General features: G+C 39.4%; 2 protein-coding genes and 1 pseudogene across 2 annotated transcripts; all 3 read right to left on the bottom strand.

The window, feature by feature from the left end:
- Positions 1–761: 761 nt before the first annotated feature.
- Positions 762–6289, bottom strand: LOC131769390 (uncharacterized). Its single transcript, XM_059085113.2, has 3 exons — positions 5886–6289; positions 2808–4209; positions 762–2495 (listed from the first exon to the last, which is right to left on the bottom strand). The coding sequence occupies exons 1-3, from the start codon at positions 5994–5996 to the stop codon at positions 2140–2142; spliced, it is 1869 nt and encodes a 622-aa protein (XP_058941096.2). The 5' UTR covers positions 5997–6289; the 3' UTR covers positions 762–2139.
- A 2021-nt stretch (positions 6290–8310) lies between these two features.
- Positions 8311–11133, bottom strand: LOC131769391 (uncharacterized). The gene is made up of 4 exons (XM_059085114.2): positions 11036–11133; positions 10738–10887; positions 9259–10249; positions 8311–9007 (listed from the first exon to the last, which is right to left on the bottom strand). Exons 1-4 carry the CDS (start codon positions 11063–11065, stop codon positions 8667–8669), a joined length of 1512 nt encoding a protein of 503 aa, XP_058941097.2. The 5' UTR covers positions 11066–11133; the 3' UTR covers positions 8311–8666.
- A 2624-nt stretch (positions 11134–13757) lies between these two features.
- Positions 13758–15496, bottom strand: LOC136278064 (uncharacterized; annotated as a pseudogene).
- Between the last annotated feature and the right edge of the window lie 4700 nt (positions 15497–20196).

Below are 20196 nucleotides of genomic sequence, written 5' to 3'. Positions count from 1 at the left end.
TACATTCGCGCCCTCTAGGGAGGAAAGAGAAGGAATACTGGGTATGTGGACTGGTTCCAATAGCTAGCTCTAATGTCAGTTATTCCAGACCTAGACCTCGTTTCCTAATATTTTTTTTTTTTTCATATTCATACAGATACCTCACTCATAGACTGAAGCTGGGAGATGGGCCCAAATGAAATTGACCCTAACATAGTTACAGCCTAGTTATTTGCTCGTGCGTGATCGTATGTACGTTTTTTCCTTCAACGTAGTTAATAAGTTCCGTTTGCCTAAAAATAGCGGTTACGGAAACTAGGAAATGACATGATACCAAGGACTCATCAATTCAAATCTCTCTATTAAATTTAACATACCGAATGGGGTTTTTCAAAATTGGTTAACCTTCTTGGCCATAAATTTTGTTTCGATCTAGTTCCTTTATATGTTTCTATATATTGTAACATTAACTCGTAATAGCATCTACAAAAAAAAGTCGCCACTAGAAAGGCATTCGGCTCCTTTTTTGGGGGGGAGGGGTGGAGAGGTGAGGCTCAGTAATTTCATTTTTTTTTTCAAAAATAGAGTTGAAATATGTGGAATGATTAACATGATGAACACAATTAAGCAGTAGCTGAATAACAACTTTATATTCCTGAAAATAAGACACGCGTGGTTTAAGCATTTTAGAAATCAGTATATCAGTAGTCCTATAATTTGAATTAAGGCTATAGTCAAGAAAGTGTAGCAGTGGGTAAATAACCACAAATCTCGAATTCATCTCTAAACCCAACAGCGTTTATTTCTATAAATGAGCTTTACAGTTTGCACGACTGGAAGTACACGCAAGTACGAAGCAAAAAGCAGTAGAAGTAGAAGCAAAATTCTCACAAGAACTGTAACAAGAGACCCCCACAAAGGGCTCCCATTACAAAGTCTAAAGTTGCGAAATCCTACAAGCGACTATATTGTCACGCAATTCTAAGACACAAAAGTCCTAGTTCACTCTGTTACAAAAGGGACAAAACTTTTTTATTCAAATTGAAGTTAATATAAAGAAAATTTTGTCCATAAAAAATTTAGACTTATGACAAGAGTCCTGATTTATTTTACATAAAAAGCAAACCTCAAGACAATCTTATCATATGCTAAGACGAGATCGCATTTTTTTAAATCAAGTCAAATTATTTCTCATTACAAGCCCTATAGATCGAATTGAAGTGAAGACGATAATGTTATTCAGAGGGGTAAAAGCATATTTTCGTTATCGCCTTGCATAAATGAGCACTTTGAAAGAAAAATTCACTGAATTGCGGTTAAAAAAAGTATTTTCTCTGGCTTTCAGTGGAAACTATCTCTATTACGAGACGATTACCGATAATGCTATAGTGAGCCACCATCTTAAACGTCAAGTATACAACAAGCTACCTCCTTCTCTATCAAACCCTTCTTTTCCCTTTTCCCCCTCCCCCCTCCCCCCTCCCCCCTTTCCGGTAAAAATGATTTTTGTATAGGCAGGTCAGATAGCGTTGCAATAACAAAAAAAATATGACTCATATTGGAAAGTTCCTATATTCAGTATCGTAAGCACTTAACCAAGTAAATGCAGTAACTGAATGTGTACATCAATTTGGGTAATAAAGCAGAAGAAAATTTTAATCTGCATTTTTGCCTCAGAAAGTTTATCTGTGAGCCCAAAAAGTTACACACACCTCAAGCTTATTAGACTAGTTACGGTAACAGCATCCCCCGGGCAGCCAACAGGTATTTGACTGCTCTCTGTGCCGGGAAGAGGGGAATTTGAACCTTGCCTGGATGGAATTAGGCGTTTGAACCGGAAATGTCAAATCTCTCCGGCGTTATAGACGTGTTTCAAGAATGTAAAGGTAAAGAGTCTGCTTTCGCAAGCAAATGGCTTAGAAAGACAATTTTTACATCACAGATTGATGCTTACAAGCGAAAAATTCAACAGCAACACCAAACACCGACTTAGCTAGATTCTACAACATTGGGTGCGACATTTGAACGCAATTTTGGCCGGGGGGGGGGGGGGGCTGATCTAACTAATCTTTGAATTTAGTTCAAACGCCCTGGGGGCTGCTCGGGGGGATGTTGAAGCTTCCATTTGATCGACGCATCAATTAGTAAGTTAGTCTTACTCTAGCAATTAACATGAGGTGAGCGATCTGGTGTTGGTGATCTGTCATCGTTTCCAAACACGTGTGGCTTTAATCCCTCCGCTATATCTTTCCGCCCGATTTTTTCCAGGTCTTCAATAAGTTGATAAATGGGCAGATTTGGGTGTTCAGCCTTAATATGAGCCATCAAAGCCTGAGAAGGACTACCTCTGTGGAACTCTTGCTTCAAAGATCCACGAGCTGTGAGCGAAATTTTGTAGCATGAAGCCAACTTTTCAAAGTCATATCGCATACCTGATCTTTTTTCATCAAGTTTCATGCACATCCATTCAAACGTTTCTACATGATTTTCATCCAGCTTTTCAAGAGTCATACCACCTAAGAACCAAAATAAATATTGTAAGTACAGTCAAGTCATTGTGACACAACAGTATGAATATTAAACCTCTTGCACGGGAACGATTACTTCCTTAACACCACCGGAGAAGAGATGTTAATTATAGTCTTTTCTGAATGTTTCAAAGCAAAGGTTATGAGATTAAAAACTGCTTCCTCTGGTCAAATTTTAAGGGGAAGATACAGATGGTACTGCATCGTTGTAAATGTCCACCTATGAGTCGAGCTTAACTTTCCGGAGAATAGAAAGAAAAGCATAACAAAACACAACGGTTTTACTCCCGATTAACTTACCAGTCGTTGATGTACATGTGTATTCAGCTTGTATAGGTGAGCAGGAATCAGTTGCCTGTGAAGATGCACATCTTCTATTCTGAGATGGTAATTGTGTAGGACAGGACAAAATAGAACAAGGATTGCCTTTGGGTGAATCACGGTGATCTAGATGAGATGATTCAGGCCTTCTAAACTGAGCTGATTGACAGGCACTGGTCAAAGAAGACGCACCTTGGTTGGGTTCGGATGAATTGGAAGGGTTTGGAGTAGGTGCCTTTTTCGACAGACCTACTAGAGGTGATGACCCAGTTGCCTCAGATGAATCAGTCAAGGTGTGAAGAGATGACGTAGATCCACTTGCTTGAGTTGCTTCAGACTGAAGAGGACGATGGGGTTCCGGACGGTTTGGAAGAGAGGATTCAGACCCATCTTGGAGTAGTGATGCTGGTTCACTTAACAAAGATATTCCAGACTCAATTAGTGCATCTGGTGCTAATTCATTTTGCTGGTGTTGTGTAGACGAATTATGATTAGAGAGTGCAGCTGGATGGAGAAGAGGAGATGCAGAGCCACGGGACTGGGACTGATTAGACACAAACCGTATTCTTCCGTGAGAAGAATAATTCTCAATATCACTCGAATCCACCTCTCTTGGATGCCTCAGTGTTAGTCTTAGTCTAATTGGTTTCTTAAGAACAATCAAGACAATAATTACTATGGAAAGCAAAGCAATTACCGCAAACGAGATTATTGCGAGCGGAATCTCAGTTCCAGTAGCATTTCCAGACTCTCGTTCTTCTTCTGAGACCTTATAGTCAACCTGAGTTGGTTTCAACGACGACTTCAACTCATTAAAAGGTAAGCCGTTCTCTTCTTTGTGTCCCGTCGTTGTTTTGTTATACATATCAGTTAGATGTGTCTCCTGAGTTGTTGGCAAAGTTCCAGTGGGTGTTGTTGTTCCCAAAAGAGTTGTCCGGGTGTGGCTGCATGGCGTGGGTCGAACTTGGCATTTGTGATCGTAGCGTTCGCATTCTTTGGCGAACTCGTCATTTCCATCGCTACAACATTCCGCACAAGGCTTGCAAGCAAATGAAAAAGACTCATAGTAATATCCTTTTCTGCATCTACTGCACTTACTGTTGGAGACACGAGTGCAGTTCTTCAGTACTGCCTTCCCTGTCGAGCATACGGAACAAGCTGCGCACTGAGCTTTATCATAATTGTCAGAAAATGCTTTTCCAAGTGGGCATGGAACGCAGTGAATGGCTGTCCAGTTTTCGATAGTGGATCCACATGGAACAGAAGGCTGCGATCCGGGGGGACATGTGGGACAGTCTAAACATTGATATCCCACCTTTCCGGTATAAGTCAACAGTATCTGATCTGGCTTGCACAGGACATCTGCTCCAGTCCTACAAAGCTGTTAAAGAAAAAAGAATAAAGATCAACCTGTCTCTCAAAACAGATAGTTATAAAAAGATATATGCCCACTTTCATAAAATAAAGATTGAAAGTTACAATTAATATAATTGTTACGAAAAATTGTCTAAATTAAAGTCCTCGAACATTCTATAGAACAGTCTAGAACCCGAAGTCATCCAGCGGTGACCTTCTTATATAAGAACATTCTGGAACGTTCTATTTCTTATGTAATTACTCAGGTTTAGAAACCGTGTTAATCTTCTTAATTTAGTTATTTAGAGAAGTTTCTAGATCCTCGGACTTTATGTTTATAAAAGCGATAGTTTTGTCAAAAAAAGAAGAAGTGTGTACGGGTGTGTGTAAATGTGAAGAAGCTTAGTGCTGTAAAGTCGAGAAGTCGACTACGTGGAAATAAATCAGTCTGTTGCTGTTACCGACGATCCTGAATTTTGCCTAAGAACAACCCCGCTCTACATTGACACTCGTAACAGTAATTGTCGTAAATGTAAGCTCTGTGGAGAAAAATAAAATGCCAATCTCGCTTTCGACTTATTTTTGGATTTGACGTAACCATAATGTACATTTCCTGTCAAGAGAAAACCTTACTAACGCAAGAAGCGACACAATCAAATGTTATCCAAGTTTATATAACACTACAACATAGATTTCACCTACACCAAAACCTCTCTGTGGTACACCGGTGCGTCGCTGACTTATGCATGCGTCCAATCCGTGACAAAATGTTTGTCATCGATGATTTTCTCAGTGAATGTCACAACTCGATTTCGATAACTATCTAGTTTTATGTCACATTATATTAAAGGCAAACAAAACGTTTCAAATACTGTCGGAAACGTATCTCAATTACATAATTTAAACATATTAAAAGGAGTTATCATCTAATTATATAAACATCATCATTTTCTTTTTTTGACCTCGTCGTCTTGCGGCCAGTTTGAGCGTGGGATCGGACGCTATTTTCAATGTAAAAATACGCACTTTGGCGACTTATACTTCAATGTTTTATTCGTATAATGACCACAAATTATTTAAGTCTTTAACGTCTAAACGCACTTGATGTATTGTTCAATACGAGTGAAATGCTGAGTAGTCCAAAATCGTTATGTTACAACCACAGGGGTCAGCAAAATTATTATGTTCTTCAAACGCGAACCGAAGGTATTATGCCGACTTGGAGAGCTAATTTGCGCACAAAAGAATATTATGCATCATACGTTTACAATAAGTGTAGGATATGAACGTTGGAATCACAGTATCTGACAAAAAGCTTCAAATTTTTGTAATGCAGATTGTGGTTTGCATGGGCATCTCATTTCATCGCCAACTAGTACGACACGAAAAAATATAACAGTGAAAAACATAATAATCAACAACGAGGAATGAATGAATGTAGGAAACAAAAACCATTTGGCGGTCATATTTCAAACGGAAAATGTATTCGAGCTGAAGCCTTACGATATTTCGCCGATTTAAGACGCCCAAGTTTTTAGATGACGAAGCACTTTCGCTTTAAATGATGACGAAGCACATGTTGACCATCCCTTAAATTCAACCGCAAATGGAGGCAACGAAAGAAAAAAACTATGGTTAGATTTGTTAGAATTTCGTGGGCTTATCGTTTTATTACAAAAAAAGGATCAAAGCTTTACTCACCAGCGCAACAAAACAAATGGCAATGATAGCATCCTTCTTTGCGGTAGACACCCCACTCGATGTCGGATTTGCTGAGTCCGAGTGTGCAATGTGTAACAATCGCTCTCCCATTTTAGAGTCTAATGTTTTACGGATTTCCTCGAGGAAGTAACAGATGCTAACAGAAATGAGTGGTTCACTCACAAAAGGCGTGCGCGCCACTCGTCGTCCTTCGCTGTATTGAGCAGTCCGCCTGTGTAGTGCGTATCTTCAAGACAATCGAAATTTCTGTGCTTGTGGAAGGCAATCGATACAGATACAGCAGTAATGAACACTTGGCAGGATTTCTAAAAAACAACTAAGTCTTCTAGAGCCTACACCCGAACTTCTAACTCAGATCTACTCTATCGAGACGATGCGATTTGAAGACATTATTCGGGGATTCCCCGTGCATGGGCACAAGCCTATTCCCAGACAACACGTACTTAATATCATAGGTATTAAGTGATGAAACTGACCTCATATCGTGGGAGGTTGTGGGTTGCGACTCAAATTACGCGCTTACTATGTCTGGACCAATCTATAAACTATTGTCCAAAATGATCATAACACACAGAGAGGGTCAAGTAATGCAAAACACGGGTGGTAGTACGCTCTACGTACTTATTTTAAGGGGGGATACATGAAAGGGTTCTTCGTTCGTTATTGCTTTGTTTTGTTCAGTTTTAATGGGGCACAAAAGCAGTGCGCGCATGAGGCCGTCACATTATCCGGCCAACCCCATCTATTGCGTGCCGATGCCTTGCATATTCCAGCTCTTCCACCCCGCCTTGCCTCTCTGTCCTTTGACAGTCTTTTGCATGATAAAGGAATCTGTGACCAACTTGAATGCCCTTCTCACGTTACGGTAAGTTCGGAATTATATCTCATCAAATACAATTATTAGTGGCTACTAACCTGAGGTGAAAATAAGGCAACGAAGCGTCCCTTCTTACAAAAACTACTGCTTGCTTATGGTTCAATCTAAAGACGATCTTACCAAGGGCCACCGCAACCAGAAATAGTTCTATCGTTATCATAATTCTGTCGCATCTCAAGAGTGAAGACCTCGTTTTTCTCACGGTCACTTTGTCAGTTTAGCCGGGTATCCTTTTGAAAAATTATTTCGTTTGCAAGCAGTAAACTATCTGCAAGTGAAGTAAACTTTATCTAGTGAAATGCCACGTTTACCCATACCAGAGCATTTCATCACAGAAGTTAGTTAAAAGCATCACCGTAAAGAGAACTTATCAAAGTCATTTTAATTTCAGTTGTAAACTAATAGCAATTGGTGAAATTATATTCGCAGTGGGTACGAGAATGTTCTACTTCACATTGTGGTGATATATCTGAACAAATGATGTTTTAGAGGATTGAGGAGCAGCCTTAAGGAAATTAATACGAATTAATTTTAAGGACCAAAGCCCGTCAAATTGTCTTACAATGTCTTGTTTCTCGTACATATCACGTCATCTGTCGAATTCAATTATGTCCGACCATAATTTCCCGTACTTCTCCCTTCCTTTTTTCCTTAATTGAAAGAGGAATGCGGGAATAAGAGAGCTGGTACAGAACCAAGCAAAGGTTTGTAAACAAGCCAAGCGCCGTAATTTACGTCATTATAATATAAGCAGTGGCGAAAATCCTAAAAGAGGAAACGAAATGGACTGTCCGAGTTTTGACGGTTTTCACGCTCAGTTAGGTTGCAAGCTTACGTGCGGTAATAAAAAATCAAAGACAGCTGTCACTCGTGTAGCATATATAGTTTCGTGTTCAAAAACAAGACAGAAAAAAACAGGACTCATGAAAAATATAGCCAAAATGGCATAGAAATTCAAAATAATCATAACGGTGTCAGAGCGTTAAGTTAAGTTAAGCTGTTTGTTTTCTTCTTGTCATGTGAAAAAACTCGAGTATTGTTATGAGCTTCAATTCGGCCGGATTTCACTAAACATTTCACTTTTAGATTCTGTTTGAGACTAAAAAAACTTCAGGCTAGAGAGATAAATTCGACCTGACGAACTCTTTCAGTTTGTAAACTATTGCAGATTGTGAACTTTGATGGCTTGACATTTTTGACAGCTTTAGTCTCGTTCAACCAATCAGATTATTTGAAACATTTTAACAAGGATTCTGATTGTCTTAGTGTAGCGTGTTTTATGAGAGTATGGAACATGCTGGCGACGCTGTTGTTCGCTTTAGGAATAAAGTTTTTTTAAAAAAAATTGAAAGTAATGCGTGGGAATTTAACGGATTCTTTATTACAAAACAAATAGAGAAGCCTCGACTGGCTCTGTTATGTTGTAAAGCACTCAGGAAGCGGCTAGAACACTCAAGAAGTGGGGAGAAACACTCAACTACGTCGACTACGTCTCGTGTTTCTCCCTAAACTTCTTTCGTGCTCTAGCCGCTTCCTGCGTGCTTTACAACAGAACAGGGTGATCGTCTAAGGACAATAAAAAAAAAAATACATGGATTCGAGGATTTTTTGTTTTTTGCTTTTATTTTTAATTTGCTTGATAAATATGATAAATATTACGTCCAAATTTCCATTCGCTTTAATTGCTTGTACAAGAATTGAATCATTTGTAACTCATTTCAGAATTTCTAATATTCACCTGAATATTTTTAGTACGTATATAATATGCAGCGCGATCGTGTCCATATCGTAAGGAAAAGTAAGCTTAACATCCAAGGCCGCTAGCCTTGCAAATCTCTACGAAGAACGCAAATCCAGGCCACTTTTAATAATTTTTCATTATCCTAGGAAGTCTCGCAGTGTCTATAAATATGACTTTCCAACAGTTCAATAATGTCTTTCCTTTGTATTGTGGATTTTTGCAATACTTTGATAAACTCTAATACGGTTAGATTAGGCCTTTTAGCTTCCAGACTTTCTAAAAGCTTTTCAGAAGGACTTCCTGACCTACACGAGTGAAGTTCCTTCTCAAATTCCCAAATGTCCTCTTCCTCAAACTTAAACTCTGACGCTACATCCTTGTAGTTGCCCTTCTTGGTGTTTTCCAGCTTTTTGTCCAGTCGTTTCCATACTTTTTCATATGTCTCTAGTGAACAAGACTTCAAATCTTTCATGCAAACGAGTACTGCAAAAAGAAAGGAAAGAAGGAGAGATTGAATAAGAACTTTAGCATTAGAAAAAGTTCATTCACTGTGCTATCCGTCTCGACAAATACTATTGGAATGAATATATCATGGGCTCCTGTCAAATATCGATAGCTATACTTAAAGAAAAGAAAAATCGCGCGCTTAGTCTGTTACTTCCAGGCTAATTATAATTCTAAGTAAAAACTAAATTTTTTTCTTAGCTAAATAAATTCTTAATGTAAGTACCAACCTCCAAGTGGGTCAACATTTGTCAGTGTTGTAATGTTATCCAATAAAACGCTTTCTGTGTGTTCATCGTGTTCAGCGTCCCTTGATCTGGAGAACGGTCGACAACGCACCCATTTAAAAAAGGTCGCTATCGTTTTTATCTTAACGATGCAAGCAACAAGACTCAAACTTGCCAAAATACCAATAACTGCCTTGATACTTCGACTAATTTCGTCACGGCTGTTGATTGAAACAGATATGGGTCTCTTCGTGTCAACGCTCAGAGTTGTGTTACTTTTGCCATGACCTTCATCGGAAGTATTATTTCTTCGTCGCTGAAACGCAATTGACGTCTCGAAAAAAGAAGTGAATGCAGCACTTGCAATTACGGTATTGCTGCTAGCGAATGATCGATGTGTTGTCGATGAAGACCGTTGTGTCGTTTTGTCCGAAGATTTCAGTTTATTTGTTCTTCGCTCTGCTGTAGACTTTCGTTGTGGAGTCGTCGGGCTTGGAGTTAGTTTAATCATCATGTTTATCCTTTGACAGTCACTGTCTGCCTTTCTTAGTTTGCATCTTCTATGCCGTGGGAGTCCTTGAGCTTTACATTGGTCCTCAAATTCGTCTTTACCGTCCCCACAGCAGCCAGAGCACGGCTCGCAATCGTATATAAGACCGTCAACGACCTCTTTCTCGTAATAACCATGTTTACAAGAACCACAACGGCTGTTCTCAGTCCTAGAGCAGTTCCGAGTCACCGTGCGTCCGGCAGAGCATAAGGAACACGGTGTACACTGTTCTTTCCCATATGTATCTGAATAGGTTCCCTCCCTGCACGCAACACAGTGCAAGAGTGTTCCATTCTTGGCGACAGTTCCACAAGCAATTGATGGTTCCATTCCATCTGGACAATCAATACAAGGGGCGCATTTGTCTTTTTCTCCCGCTTTATTGCTTTGGTAGGTGATTTCACCATCTTGGCAGGCAGTGCAACTTCCTATGCGTACTTGAAGCTAAAAGAACCAAAAAAACGCGATAATAATAAATTGCTTAATCACCGACTATCCTAAAGCCGTTTGGCCTCGTTTTACAAATTGCTCCTCATTCTTTAGATAGACAGCAGCGTTCTCCAAGTAGTCATAAAAACAGCGAAGTTCTATCAGACTCCCTGCCAGGTAAGTTTTGCAGGAGGAAAAATATTTTGGATTCCATTTGGGTGATGTAAGACTCTATCATGAGATTCCTGTGTTATTCGTGAGTGTTCTAGAATATACGTCACAGGTGATGAAAAAGTCTGTAGCCTCCGCTAATGCCCTCGTCACAATACGCTTAGATTGCAATAGTCGAGCGGTACAGAATAAAATCATTTAAAAAGCCGCCATTGATGGCTATAGCCCCGATTGAAAGCACATATTGAGGCATCCTTTCACATAAAGGGCATGACTGATCATGAAATTTTCAAATATTGAATGCTTCTGAAACAAACTAAACACGAACTTACCACCGCAATCAGAATTACTGTGGATGTAAAAATTCTGTCGTAACCCATCGGTCGCACTTCATTTTCCTCATCGCACGTCTTTTCTCCGTAGACTCTTGAATTAACCGGGCATTTTTCTTGAGATTGCGTCAGTTCAAAGTGGCAAACCTCCTAAAAGTAAAGTAAACTTCACGGTGATGTTGAATTAAACGAAAGCACTGCGTGTCTCAATGTCACGTAGATCGACAACAATATCTTATCACGGAATTCAACAGAGTGTGATACAGTAAAAACACAGAGCGAAGTCATTTGAATTCACCTCTTTGTTTAGTCGTGATAAATAATTCATTATTTCAGCGGATAAATTCTTTCTCGCTCCGACTTCAAGTTCTGTTAGGTAAAACTGCCAAATCAAGCTGCGAGTCACTGATATTTGCTGACAGGACAAATGAAAAGTAGATTAAACCGGTTTCTGATGACGTAATCTGAGGAATCATCAATTGCGAGCGCGTCATATTTATATTTAGCTGAAAATTTCAACAAAGGGACTGTCAACTGTTTTTGAAACCTTAGAGCCTCTGCTATTGAGTTTCATACATTCTTTTCAATTCTTGAATATTGCTAACACCAAAAGATCTCGAACTTTCTTTCTTTATATATATTCAGTGATTAGATTTTTAAGTTTGTCGTGCGTTTAGTAACATTTCCTTACTAATATTGTCCATACTGTCGTTGTTATTAATGGATAATTCAACTTCTTATAATGAACTTATTTCACTAACTCTTAATCGATTAAGAAAGAATTGGTCTCTTTTTAAGAGCTTGATATCGATTTTAATTGTCTTATGGTCGAAGGCCACTTATTCTTTAATGACTGCACTCGTTACGAATTGTAGACACTAGATTGTAAATCGTTGACCCTAAAAAGCGTAAGCAATGAACGATGTGACCCAACAGCTTTTTGGGTACACATGAACATGATGGCCACAATTAGTTGCACGTGGTAAATAATATAAGCCATTCACGCTTTTCTGAAAGAAGGGAATTGTCGTTAACAAAGATCCTTATGAATAATGAAAATATAGGAATTGATTATGTAATTGTACAAACATTTCCCATAACTCCGTTGAGTTTCATAGTTCAAGGATAATACTTTTTAGATGTCAATGTTCTTGTGTTGAGTGTATCAGGACTCGCTACAAAGAAAAAACCCCATCTAAGTCTTAAAGCTCTGGATTCGTATAAATATAATTTGTTGTTTGGCATTCTATTTCTCATTGCGTCGACTAGATCCTACTTACTAATTACTGACTTGATTTGATTGCAATCATTTGTTTGTCACCTTTCTTTTGTAGACAGTGTCGCCAAAATTGGATCGGATATATTTAGTTGGACCGTAAACTTTGCCTGAGGAGAGGTTTCTTGGGTTAAGCCGATTTAGAGAAGGATTCCGTCATAGTAAGTCATGACTGGAGAAACTTTAAAATCATAGGGTACCTTAGTAACAGTTTAATCCTCGAGCAGAATTTGTTCCCCTCTCCGGTCTGTTGTTATACGGATGTCAAACTTATAATAACAGCCATAAGTCTTCACCGTCTATAACATAAACGTTAGAGACTTTGTCGACTTGTTGTTGGCACTCGGTCTCTACAACGAAAAAAGTTCATGTTTTGGTGTGTAGTATCGCTGAGTATTTCTACGAGTTGTGCGGTATTTTGACGAGCCCGTAGGACAAGTCAAAATACAAACAACAAGGGATATTTATACTCCATTTGCGCGTTATTTGTACTATACTTTGTGCAGTTGGATAATAAAACACAATACCTTATTCTGGAGATAAAAATAATGATAATAGAAAAATACCTCTTGAAATGGGAATCGTAAGGTTATCCCTGAGCGTGACAATTCCCATAAATAAAAATCATAAATGACGTATACAATATAAGAACTATCTACAAGCTATGATGAAATGCAATCTCAATTAGTTTCCAGGTTAAAAGTTGTAAAACATATTTACATGCTAATTTAAGAAATATTCTAAAATTTAGTTAACGTCCATAAAAGTCTTCGGTCTTGCTCTAAATAGAGTCAGTGATCCAGCCTGCACACTAAGCTGACTATTCCACGGTATATTGTCCGGACAGAGAGCGAATTCCTAAAACAGTTTGGGTTAGCTACTTTTACATCAAGTTTAAAGTTGTGGTTGGCTCTAGTCCGAGTATTCTATGTAAACTAAAAAAAATTGAAAATTTGAGACTATTTTGTAACATTGTGTGAGAGATAAAAAATTGTCTTTGTTTCTCTAAAGTTTTCCAATTTAGAAACCGAAACAGTCTTCTTAATTCGTGTCTCCGCTTTTCTGCTTTAAGCTAACCGAGAAGCTTTTCTCTGAACTTTTTCTATGGATTCAATATCTTTAATCAGGTACGGGCCCCAAACAAGTGCTGCGTCGTCTATTAGAGGTCTGACCAGTGCCTCATAAAGGCAAATTTCTATCAATCTGGATGAAAGCGATGATGATGTTTAAATCCATAAACAGGACCTATTTTAACGAGCAAAGCCCAAACTATGATTTACGTAACTCTTTTTCGTAACTCTTTTTGCAAACTGACACTGCCAAGGCCGCGTACTAATTACTTAAAACGTAGTTTTAGTTACAGCGGTGCCCTTTTGAGGAACTCATTACCTGAGAATGTCAGAGAAATCAAATCAATAGGTAAATTTAAAAAGCGAATTAATTGTGTATTTGAGTCATTGGATTCTCACTCGGCAATCTCGTAAAACAGTGTATTGATAGTTTAACCAATTTAATATTGAAAATAGATACATTGAGTCGCTGTTGTTTTTACTGAAGCTTTTTTACCAAGTTTAAATAAAGATACTACTAACTCACGTAAAATGAAATAAAAAAGTGTGTAAACAAACCTATCTTAACTTAACAATAACACAACTCAAATAACGATAACAGCATGAATAAGAGCGAAAACTGCATCGAAAAGTCTCACACAAGCAATCAAATGCTGATCATTAACTTAGCGTTCTCAAACAGTCAGTTTTTGTTGATATAGGAACTCACCAGGCCTGAGTTCCTCTTGTGATAAAGTTGGCTTCTGCTCGATCTGTCCCAATGGAAACTGGGCTGAATTCTCTGATTTTGCCCACCTGAGGGAACTAGGCCGGCAGAACCATCCATGACGAGTCATCGCTATTATTAGAGCAAACAACAATGTAATTCCAGGCGCTCCGCTTACTCCGGAAAGAATAAGGAGCACTTCATTTCCACTCCCCTCTTTCAGAGACTCTGTCGATTTGGTGGTGGTTATGGATTGGTCGATCCTAGATCTAGGAAATTTGACCGAGTAAGTGCTGGTGATGTAACCTTTTACCCTTCCTGGGTTGGAAAGGGTGTCGGTGTATCTCTTTGCGATGACAACTGAACGAGAGCCCAGAGAATCGTCGTTCCATTTGTCGCCGGGGTATTTGTGGTGTGCACATAATTACAGGGCGATGAACGCCTTGCGCACCTCTTCAGATAATTTCCGCTGCACTCTTCTGGAAGTTCATCTTTACCTTCAAGGCAACAATCCGAGCAAGGCCAACGAGCAAAACTAAACGGAAAAGAATAAAGTCCTTTCTGGCACTCTGTGCTGCACCGAGTGTTCGAGACCAGGGTGCAGTTCTTGACCAGTGTTTTCCCTGTGGAGCATATTGTGCACGCCATGCACTGCGCTTTATCATATTTTCCTGAGTATGTTTTACCCGGTTGGCACGAAACACAGTGAACGGGTGTCCCGTATTTTACTGATGTACCACATGGCACAGAAATCTCTGGTCCTGGTTTGCACGGAAAGTCTCCTCCGACACCGCAGATCTATACGAGACAATGATAAAAAAACATATACCTATAGTTAAATCAATTGCAGTTATCGTTTTTAAAGTAGGTACTAGATGACCCAAATCGTATCTATCACGGGAGAGCCTAAATCGTACTCATCTATCGATGTTGTGAAACTGCCATAATCCAGCTGAATGTAACTGAATGTATTCATTTGTTCTTTATCAAACGAGGGTCTCCAGTGTTTCTGTATGAATGTCGAGATGATGTAACTACACATCTAAAAAATTGTTTTTTGTCGCGTGCAAACCTGAAAGAATACGCGGTTATCCTGCAAAGGGCTGGCCTTGACCGTTCGTCTCATGAAGAAGTGAAAACATTACGTGTTTGTGCTCGCCATCGCCATGGTATGGGCAAGTACTGGAGGCCTTCAAAGCTGTGTTAGCATCCAAGGCACAAAGGACCACTTACCAGCGTCAAAAGTCTTGACGTGATCAACCCTGGACGGTTTTTTCCTGTGGGATTCCAGGTCCTTTTTCTTTAGTATGTTTCCTGGCTTGTTTAATTTACCAGCGCGTGAAGGGCTTATATGGTTCGTTATATTTCAAAAGGTTTTTCTGTAGGGAATCTGTAGGCATACAGACTTAAAATCTGTAATTTGACGCTTTTACCAGGTGCATCTCTATATGCCGTCATGAGCGCAGATAGTTCTTCACTAAGATCGTCTTCTGCTATTGCACTCGACTTGGATAGCGCCTGAAATAAATCCCCTTTTGCTTTCGGGGCTACCACCTCACAAACCCGAAGACAACCTTGAAGAGCTTTTTCCTGGCTTTTCTGGCGATCGAGTTCGGTAAAATTTTCCCATGATGTCTTTAGACGAGATGTTAAGGGGGAGAAGTTGTCTCCAGACGAACTTGATATCGCTAATTTTGACATTGCCATGTTCTACAAATGAAGAATTTCAGCATCTCGAAGAGCGATAAAAGGCTCTTCTTCGTCGGAGCTACCACTGCCTTGTACATTCATTGCACTAAGGGTCCAGGCTGGATCTTGAGGACTCGTGAAGATCGTCTTAGGCGTTGCTGCAAAACCTGGACTCGGCTCAGCGTAGTGTATAGTCTTCAGAGGCTCTGTGTCACAAACGAACTATTTCAATTTTTATTTATTAATGTTGCTTAGCCTTGTAATCAAATTAAAACTTCATTTCTTACTCACAGAGAAGATAAAGTGACCATATAATGAATGTTGTGTACTGTCATGAAACACCTATAAGTTCTCAGCCCGTACTTCCTCAGAAAAGATATTTCTACAATTTAAGCATACCTTGACTTGTACGTTTTTTCAGCAGCATGTGTTTTTGTACATTCCTCTTCAAGAGTAAACAATGTAGAATTCGTATCTGCTTTATGTTTTTTACGACAGGGTGAACATATAGCTAATGGAAGATAAAAGAAGAGTAATCAAAAATACCCTATAAGACAAGCACTGTAAAATAAGAAAACTTTTATGATAAACAAATCCTCCAAAAGTTGTGTGTTTTATTCTTACGTGAGCCTATCGGTACAAATATATCAAACAACTGAAACACCTCCTTGGCCATGGCAGGGTTGACCACGTCACGACTTCCGCCATGATTACCTGGTTGTTTCTATTTTTACGTCCGCTGACACCTATAAGCGCTGACCCGTAACGTCCGTTGGAATGTAACGAAATACATGGAGCCCAACAAAGTACTAAGGGCCTGTTTACATGGAGGTGGGGGGCCCCAGGTAGGTGAGGTAACCCGCCTAGCCGTGGTCGAAAAATAAAGATTTCTTGAGGTTGTTGTTGCGCTTGCAATTAAGGAGTTTGAGCAGAGGCGTCCCAAGCTCACATCTCGAAAAGGACGAAGGATTAATTCTCGGACACATATGTATTTATTCATGAAAGTGTCACGCGTTGTGTTACGCGGTGTTGGTTTCGCGAGTAACCGTTGACTTAATACTTTCTACGGAATAGCTTGGGAAACCAAATATGGTCGATTTACAACGCTGAATATTCCGAAATGTGAACATTTTACACTCCTTGTGTGTCCGTTGCAGTTTCTGGTGATTTCTGCCATAAGACGGCCAGGAAATGTACAAAGTTTTAAAACATACATGTTTCGCTTTTGAGCTTTTTTCCATGAACGCGAACCCACCTTGACACGTTTACATGGCAAATTGTCACCCCGGCTGACAGGGTTACCCTACCTGGCAAACCGGGCGACCCGCCTTGGCGGGTCACTTCACCTATCATGTAAATGTGATCAAAATAAAATAAGAATATATATGGACAGGCGGGTTACTTCACCTACCTAGGGTCCCCCACCTTCATATAAACAGGCCCTAAATAGACACTATCTGAGGTTAATTTTCGCCTGAATTCATCATTATTCATGGCAATAATATAAAACTGTTTCACTTCAGGATTTCTGGCGGCGAAAGAGTTGTTTTTTTACTTATATTTTACGCATTTGCTTGGATTCCGCCGTAGTTTGGATAAATGAGTGCTGTCACGCTATAACATTTGCAAGATTCAACTCATCTCGGCAGATAGTAAATGTAAATTATTTTCTTTTTATGCCTATTTTTCATCTTCCTTTCTCCTTTAATACCATATCATTCTATTTAGGATGGTATTTGAGCGCCTAGCAAGGTTTAAAGTGACATTTACCACGCTATCCATGGACATATTGGTAACAGAGAAGTGTTTCGCCGAAGTAGCAACATAACGGTAAACACTGCAACTTTGAACGCTTCGTACGAGGTCAATATACTTTGGCCGAAAAATGTTTTTCCAGAAACGTAATGTATATCCTTCTACTTTCTGATTCATCACTGTGACTGCTTTCAACAGCGTTGGAGTTTGTAGAAATGATTATCTTAAAATCATCTCCAACGCTCTATCTAATTTGATATGCAATATTTGAGAATTTATTTTTCATTCGCTTCTGCAGTTTTCCGATGTTTATCGAATGATATTGCATTAAAAGGCCTTTTTCTTCATAACTGCGTAGTTTTCTCATTATTTTGTGTTGCGATAGTGGTTTTTGAACCGGTTTTTTAAAAGGGCATATTTTGGGATAGATGTTGCTGCTATCAGACGTAACAAGTTTGCGGCTCGATATTTTTGGTTAAAAGCGAAACTGTGCAAAAGAAATTCATTTTTAAATAGTATTAGGTAAACTCTATTTGGAAGATAAAAATCGGCCGATTTTAATTTTTAGCCAGAAATCATCGGTCGTTTCTCAGGCGCAGGGCCTCTCAACAGCTATGTGACCCCAACACTCAAGATGATATATTTAGGTACGTTGATTGAACCGGTTGTTGACCATATGTCTTTCGTGCAAAGCCTCAAGAAGCAATGTGAAGTATGGAAATGACGTAGATGTGGTTAGTTTTACAGTTTACAAAAAGCTACTAATTAACCCCAACACGTTATACCATCTGACATTTTAATAACCTATCGCCATAGGTAGGTAACGCTATGAATAATTGTCCATCCTGTGAGTAGCGCAGTACGTGTTGCTGGCATTTATCCGCTGCATAGCCACTAGATAGCGATATCCGCTCGGACTCTGATATAAATCGAGTGTCACACATATGAGTCAGCAGACACAAACAACAAGCCCATACGTTGCTTTTACTCGCACGTGCCATTGCTTCAAAAAGGCCTTAGACGTAGCAAAGACAACAGACATATTAATAGGGCGAAAAAGGAAGTCAGTTTTATTTACAAAACATTGCAAAACATTACATCAACAAAGAACCGTTCCTGTGTAATCTGTCCCGATGGAAAACCTACAAAGCTACATGCAACACAACTCATCTCGCAACGGTAACAGTGACGCTCAATCTAGTTTCGTGTCATGAGCTTTAGCCGCCTTAGAATTGTAAAAGTGAGAAATGTATGTGGTCGTGACCCGTTCCTAATTGATCTCGCTCATATTACAAATTTCGCCTTTCTTCAATACGAACCTTATGTGTCTAAAAATTTCACTTATTTATGAATGTATTCTTTCAAAAGTTCAACGACATCGTTCCTCAGTATATTCAGTGAAAGGGACTTCAAATCTTTTAAGGAAACCAGAACTACAAAAAGAAAAGGAAAATTACTGATATTTATGTTGTTAGACTGGAAAAGAACGCTACGTTGAAAACATTAAGCTGGTAAACGGAGGAGAAACTGGTCACGGAGAAACGTCACGGTCTGAGTATCTGAGTTCTAATCCTACTTTGTACTGTCCTCTATTTTGTTCCCTTTGTGTTTATTCGAACTTGTTTATTTACTTATTTGAAGTAACTTTTTCTTTCAATAATTAATTTTGAGAACCAAACCTATCACGAAAATATTACGCTGATAGCATTTCATAAATAAACGAAATGAAACCTATTAAAGTTCACACGGCAACCAGGTGGACAATCAGACATAGTTTGAAGCTACACTGGTTTGCAGATTTAATGAATGTAACCGAAGAAGTTACAATTCATAGACCCAACGTTTCGACACTCCTGTCTAGTGCCTTCATCAGGGGTGATCTAAACGCTGCAACAAGAGGTCCTTTTATATGATCACTAATTAGCGGCCTTTTTTTTTGACGAGGTGTAAATAGGCGTCAGGAAGCAGACCGCCATCGTCACGATTTAAAGGAGCGTGGGCGGAGTTAATGTGCCAAGCCTCCAAACAAAGGCGCTGGTGGTAACGCCGATTAGTAGTGATAATTTTAGAATTATCCCACCCAATTGTATGGTTGGTTAGGCAAGTATGCTCCGATAAAGCTGAATTTTCCTTTTTGCAAAGAAAAACCGCTTTTTGGTGCTCTTTTAACCGTGTACCAAACTGGCGTTTGGTCTGTCCGATGTATTCGTTATCACAGTCATTGCAAGGAATAGAATAAATGGCGTCGGTTCGTTGTTCTTTCGTGACAGGATCCTTAGGTTTGGCGAAAATATGCCCCAAAGTCTGAAAAGGTTTTTGAGCAACTTTAACGTTGTGGCTATTCAAAATTCTCTTGATGGGTTCAGTAACACCCTGTATGTAAGGAATAACAGCAAAACCAGTCGCTGGTTCCCTTTCATCAAGAGCGTTACTATTTGTAACTGGTTTTTGGCAGTTACGGAGAAAAGTTTTTGTATAGCCATTTGCCTTTAGGACATTGGAAACATATTTCCTCTCCTCAGCCTTCGAATCGAGTGATGATGGTAGACAATCAGCCCTCCTAAGTAAAGTTTTGGCTACAGACTTTTTATGGCAAATAGGATGGTGAGAATCGAAAGCGAGGTATTTGTCGGTGTGGGTGGGTTTACGATAGACACTTGTCTCTAAATTACCCTGAACCCCTCTAGACACATTTAAATCAAGAAAGGGCAAATGTCTATCCTTTTCACGTTCAAGGGTGAATTGGATCGACGGCTCTACTGAATTCAAATGCGACAAGAGGCGCTCCGCTTCATTTCCGGATACCGCAGAAATAACATCATCGACATATCGTTTCCAGAAAAAGGGTTTAACCGGTGAAGTGGCTAAGGCCCTTTGTTCCACGTCTTCCATTACCATGTTAGCAATGACAGCAGAAACAGGCGAACCCATAGCTGTACCAAAAACTTGTTGATAGTATGTGC

Source organism: Pocillopora verrucosa, chromosome 14 (genome assembly GCF_036669915.1).
Source record: "Pocillopora verrucosa isolate sample1 chromosome 14, ASM3666991v2, whole genome shotgun sequence".
In the NCBI taxonomy this organism is placed as follows: domain Eukaryota; kingdom Metazoa; phylum Cnidaria; class Anthozoa; order Scleractinia; family Pocilloporidae; genus Pocillopora; species Pocillopora verrucosa.
The sequence above is the reverse complement of the archived record's forward strand: the minus strand, read 5'-3'. Positions and strand labels throughout refer to the sequence as shown.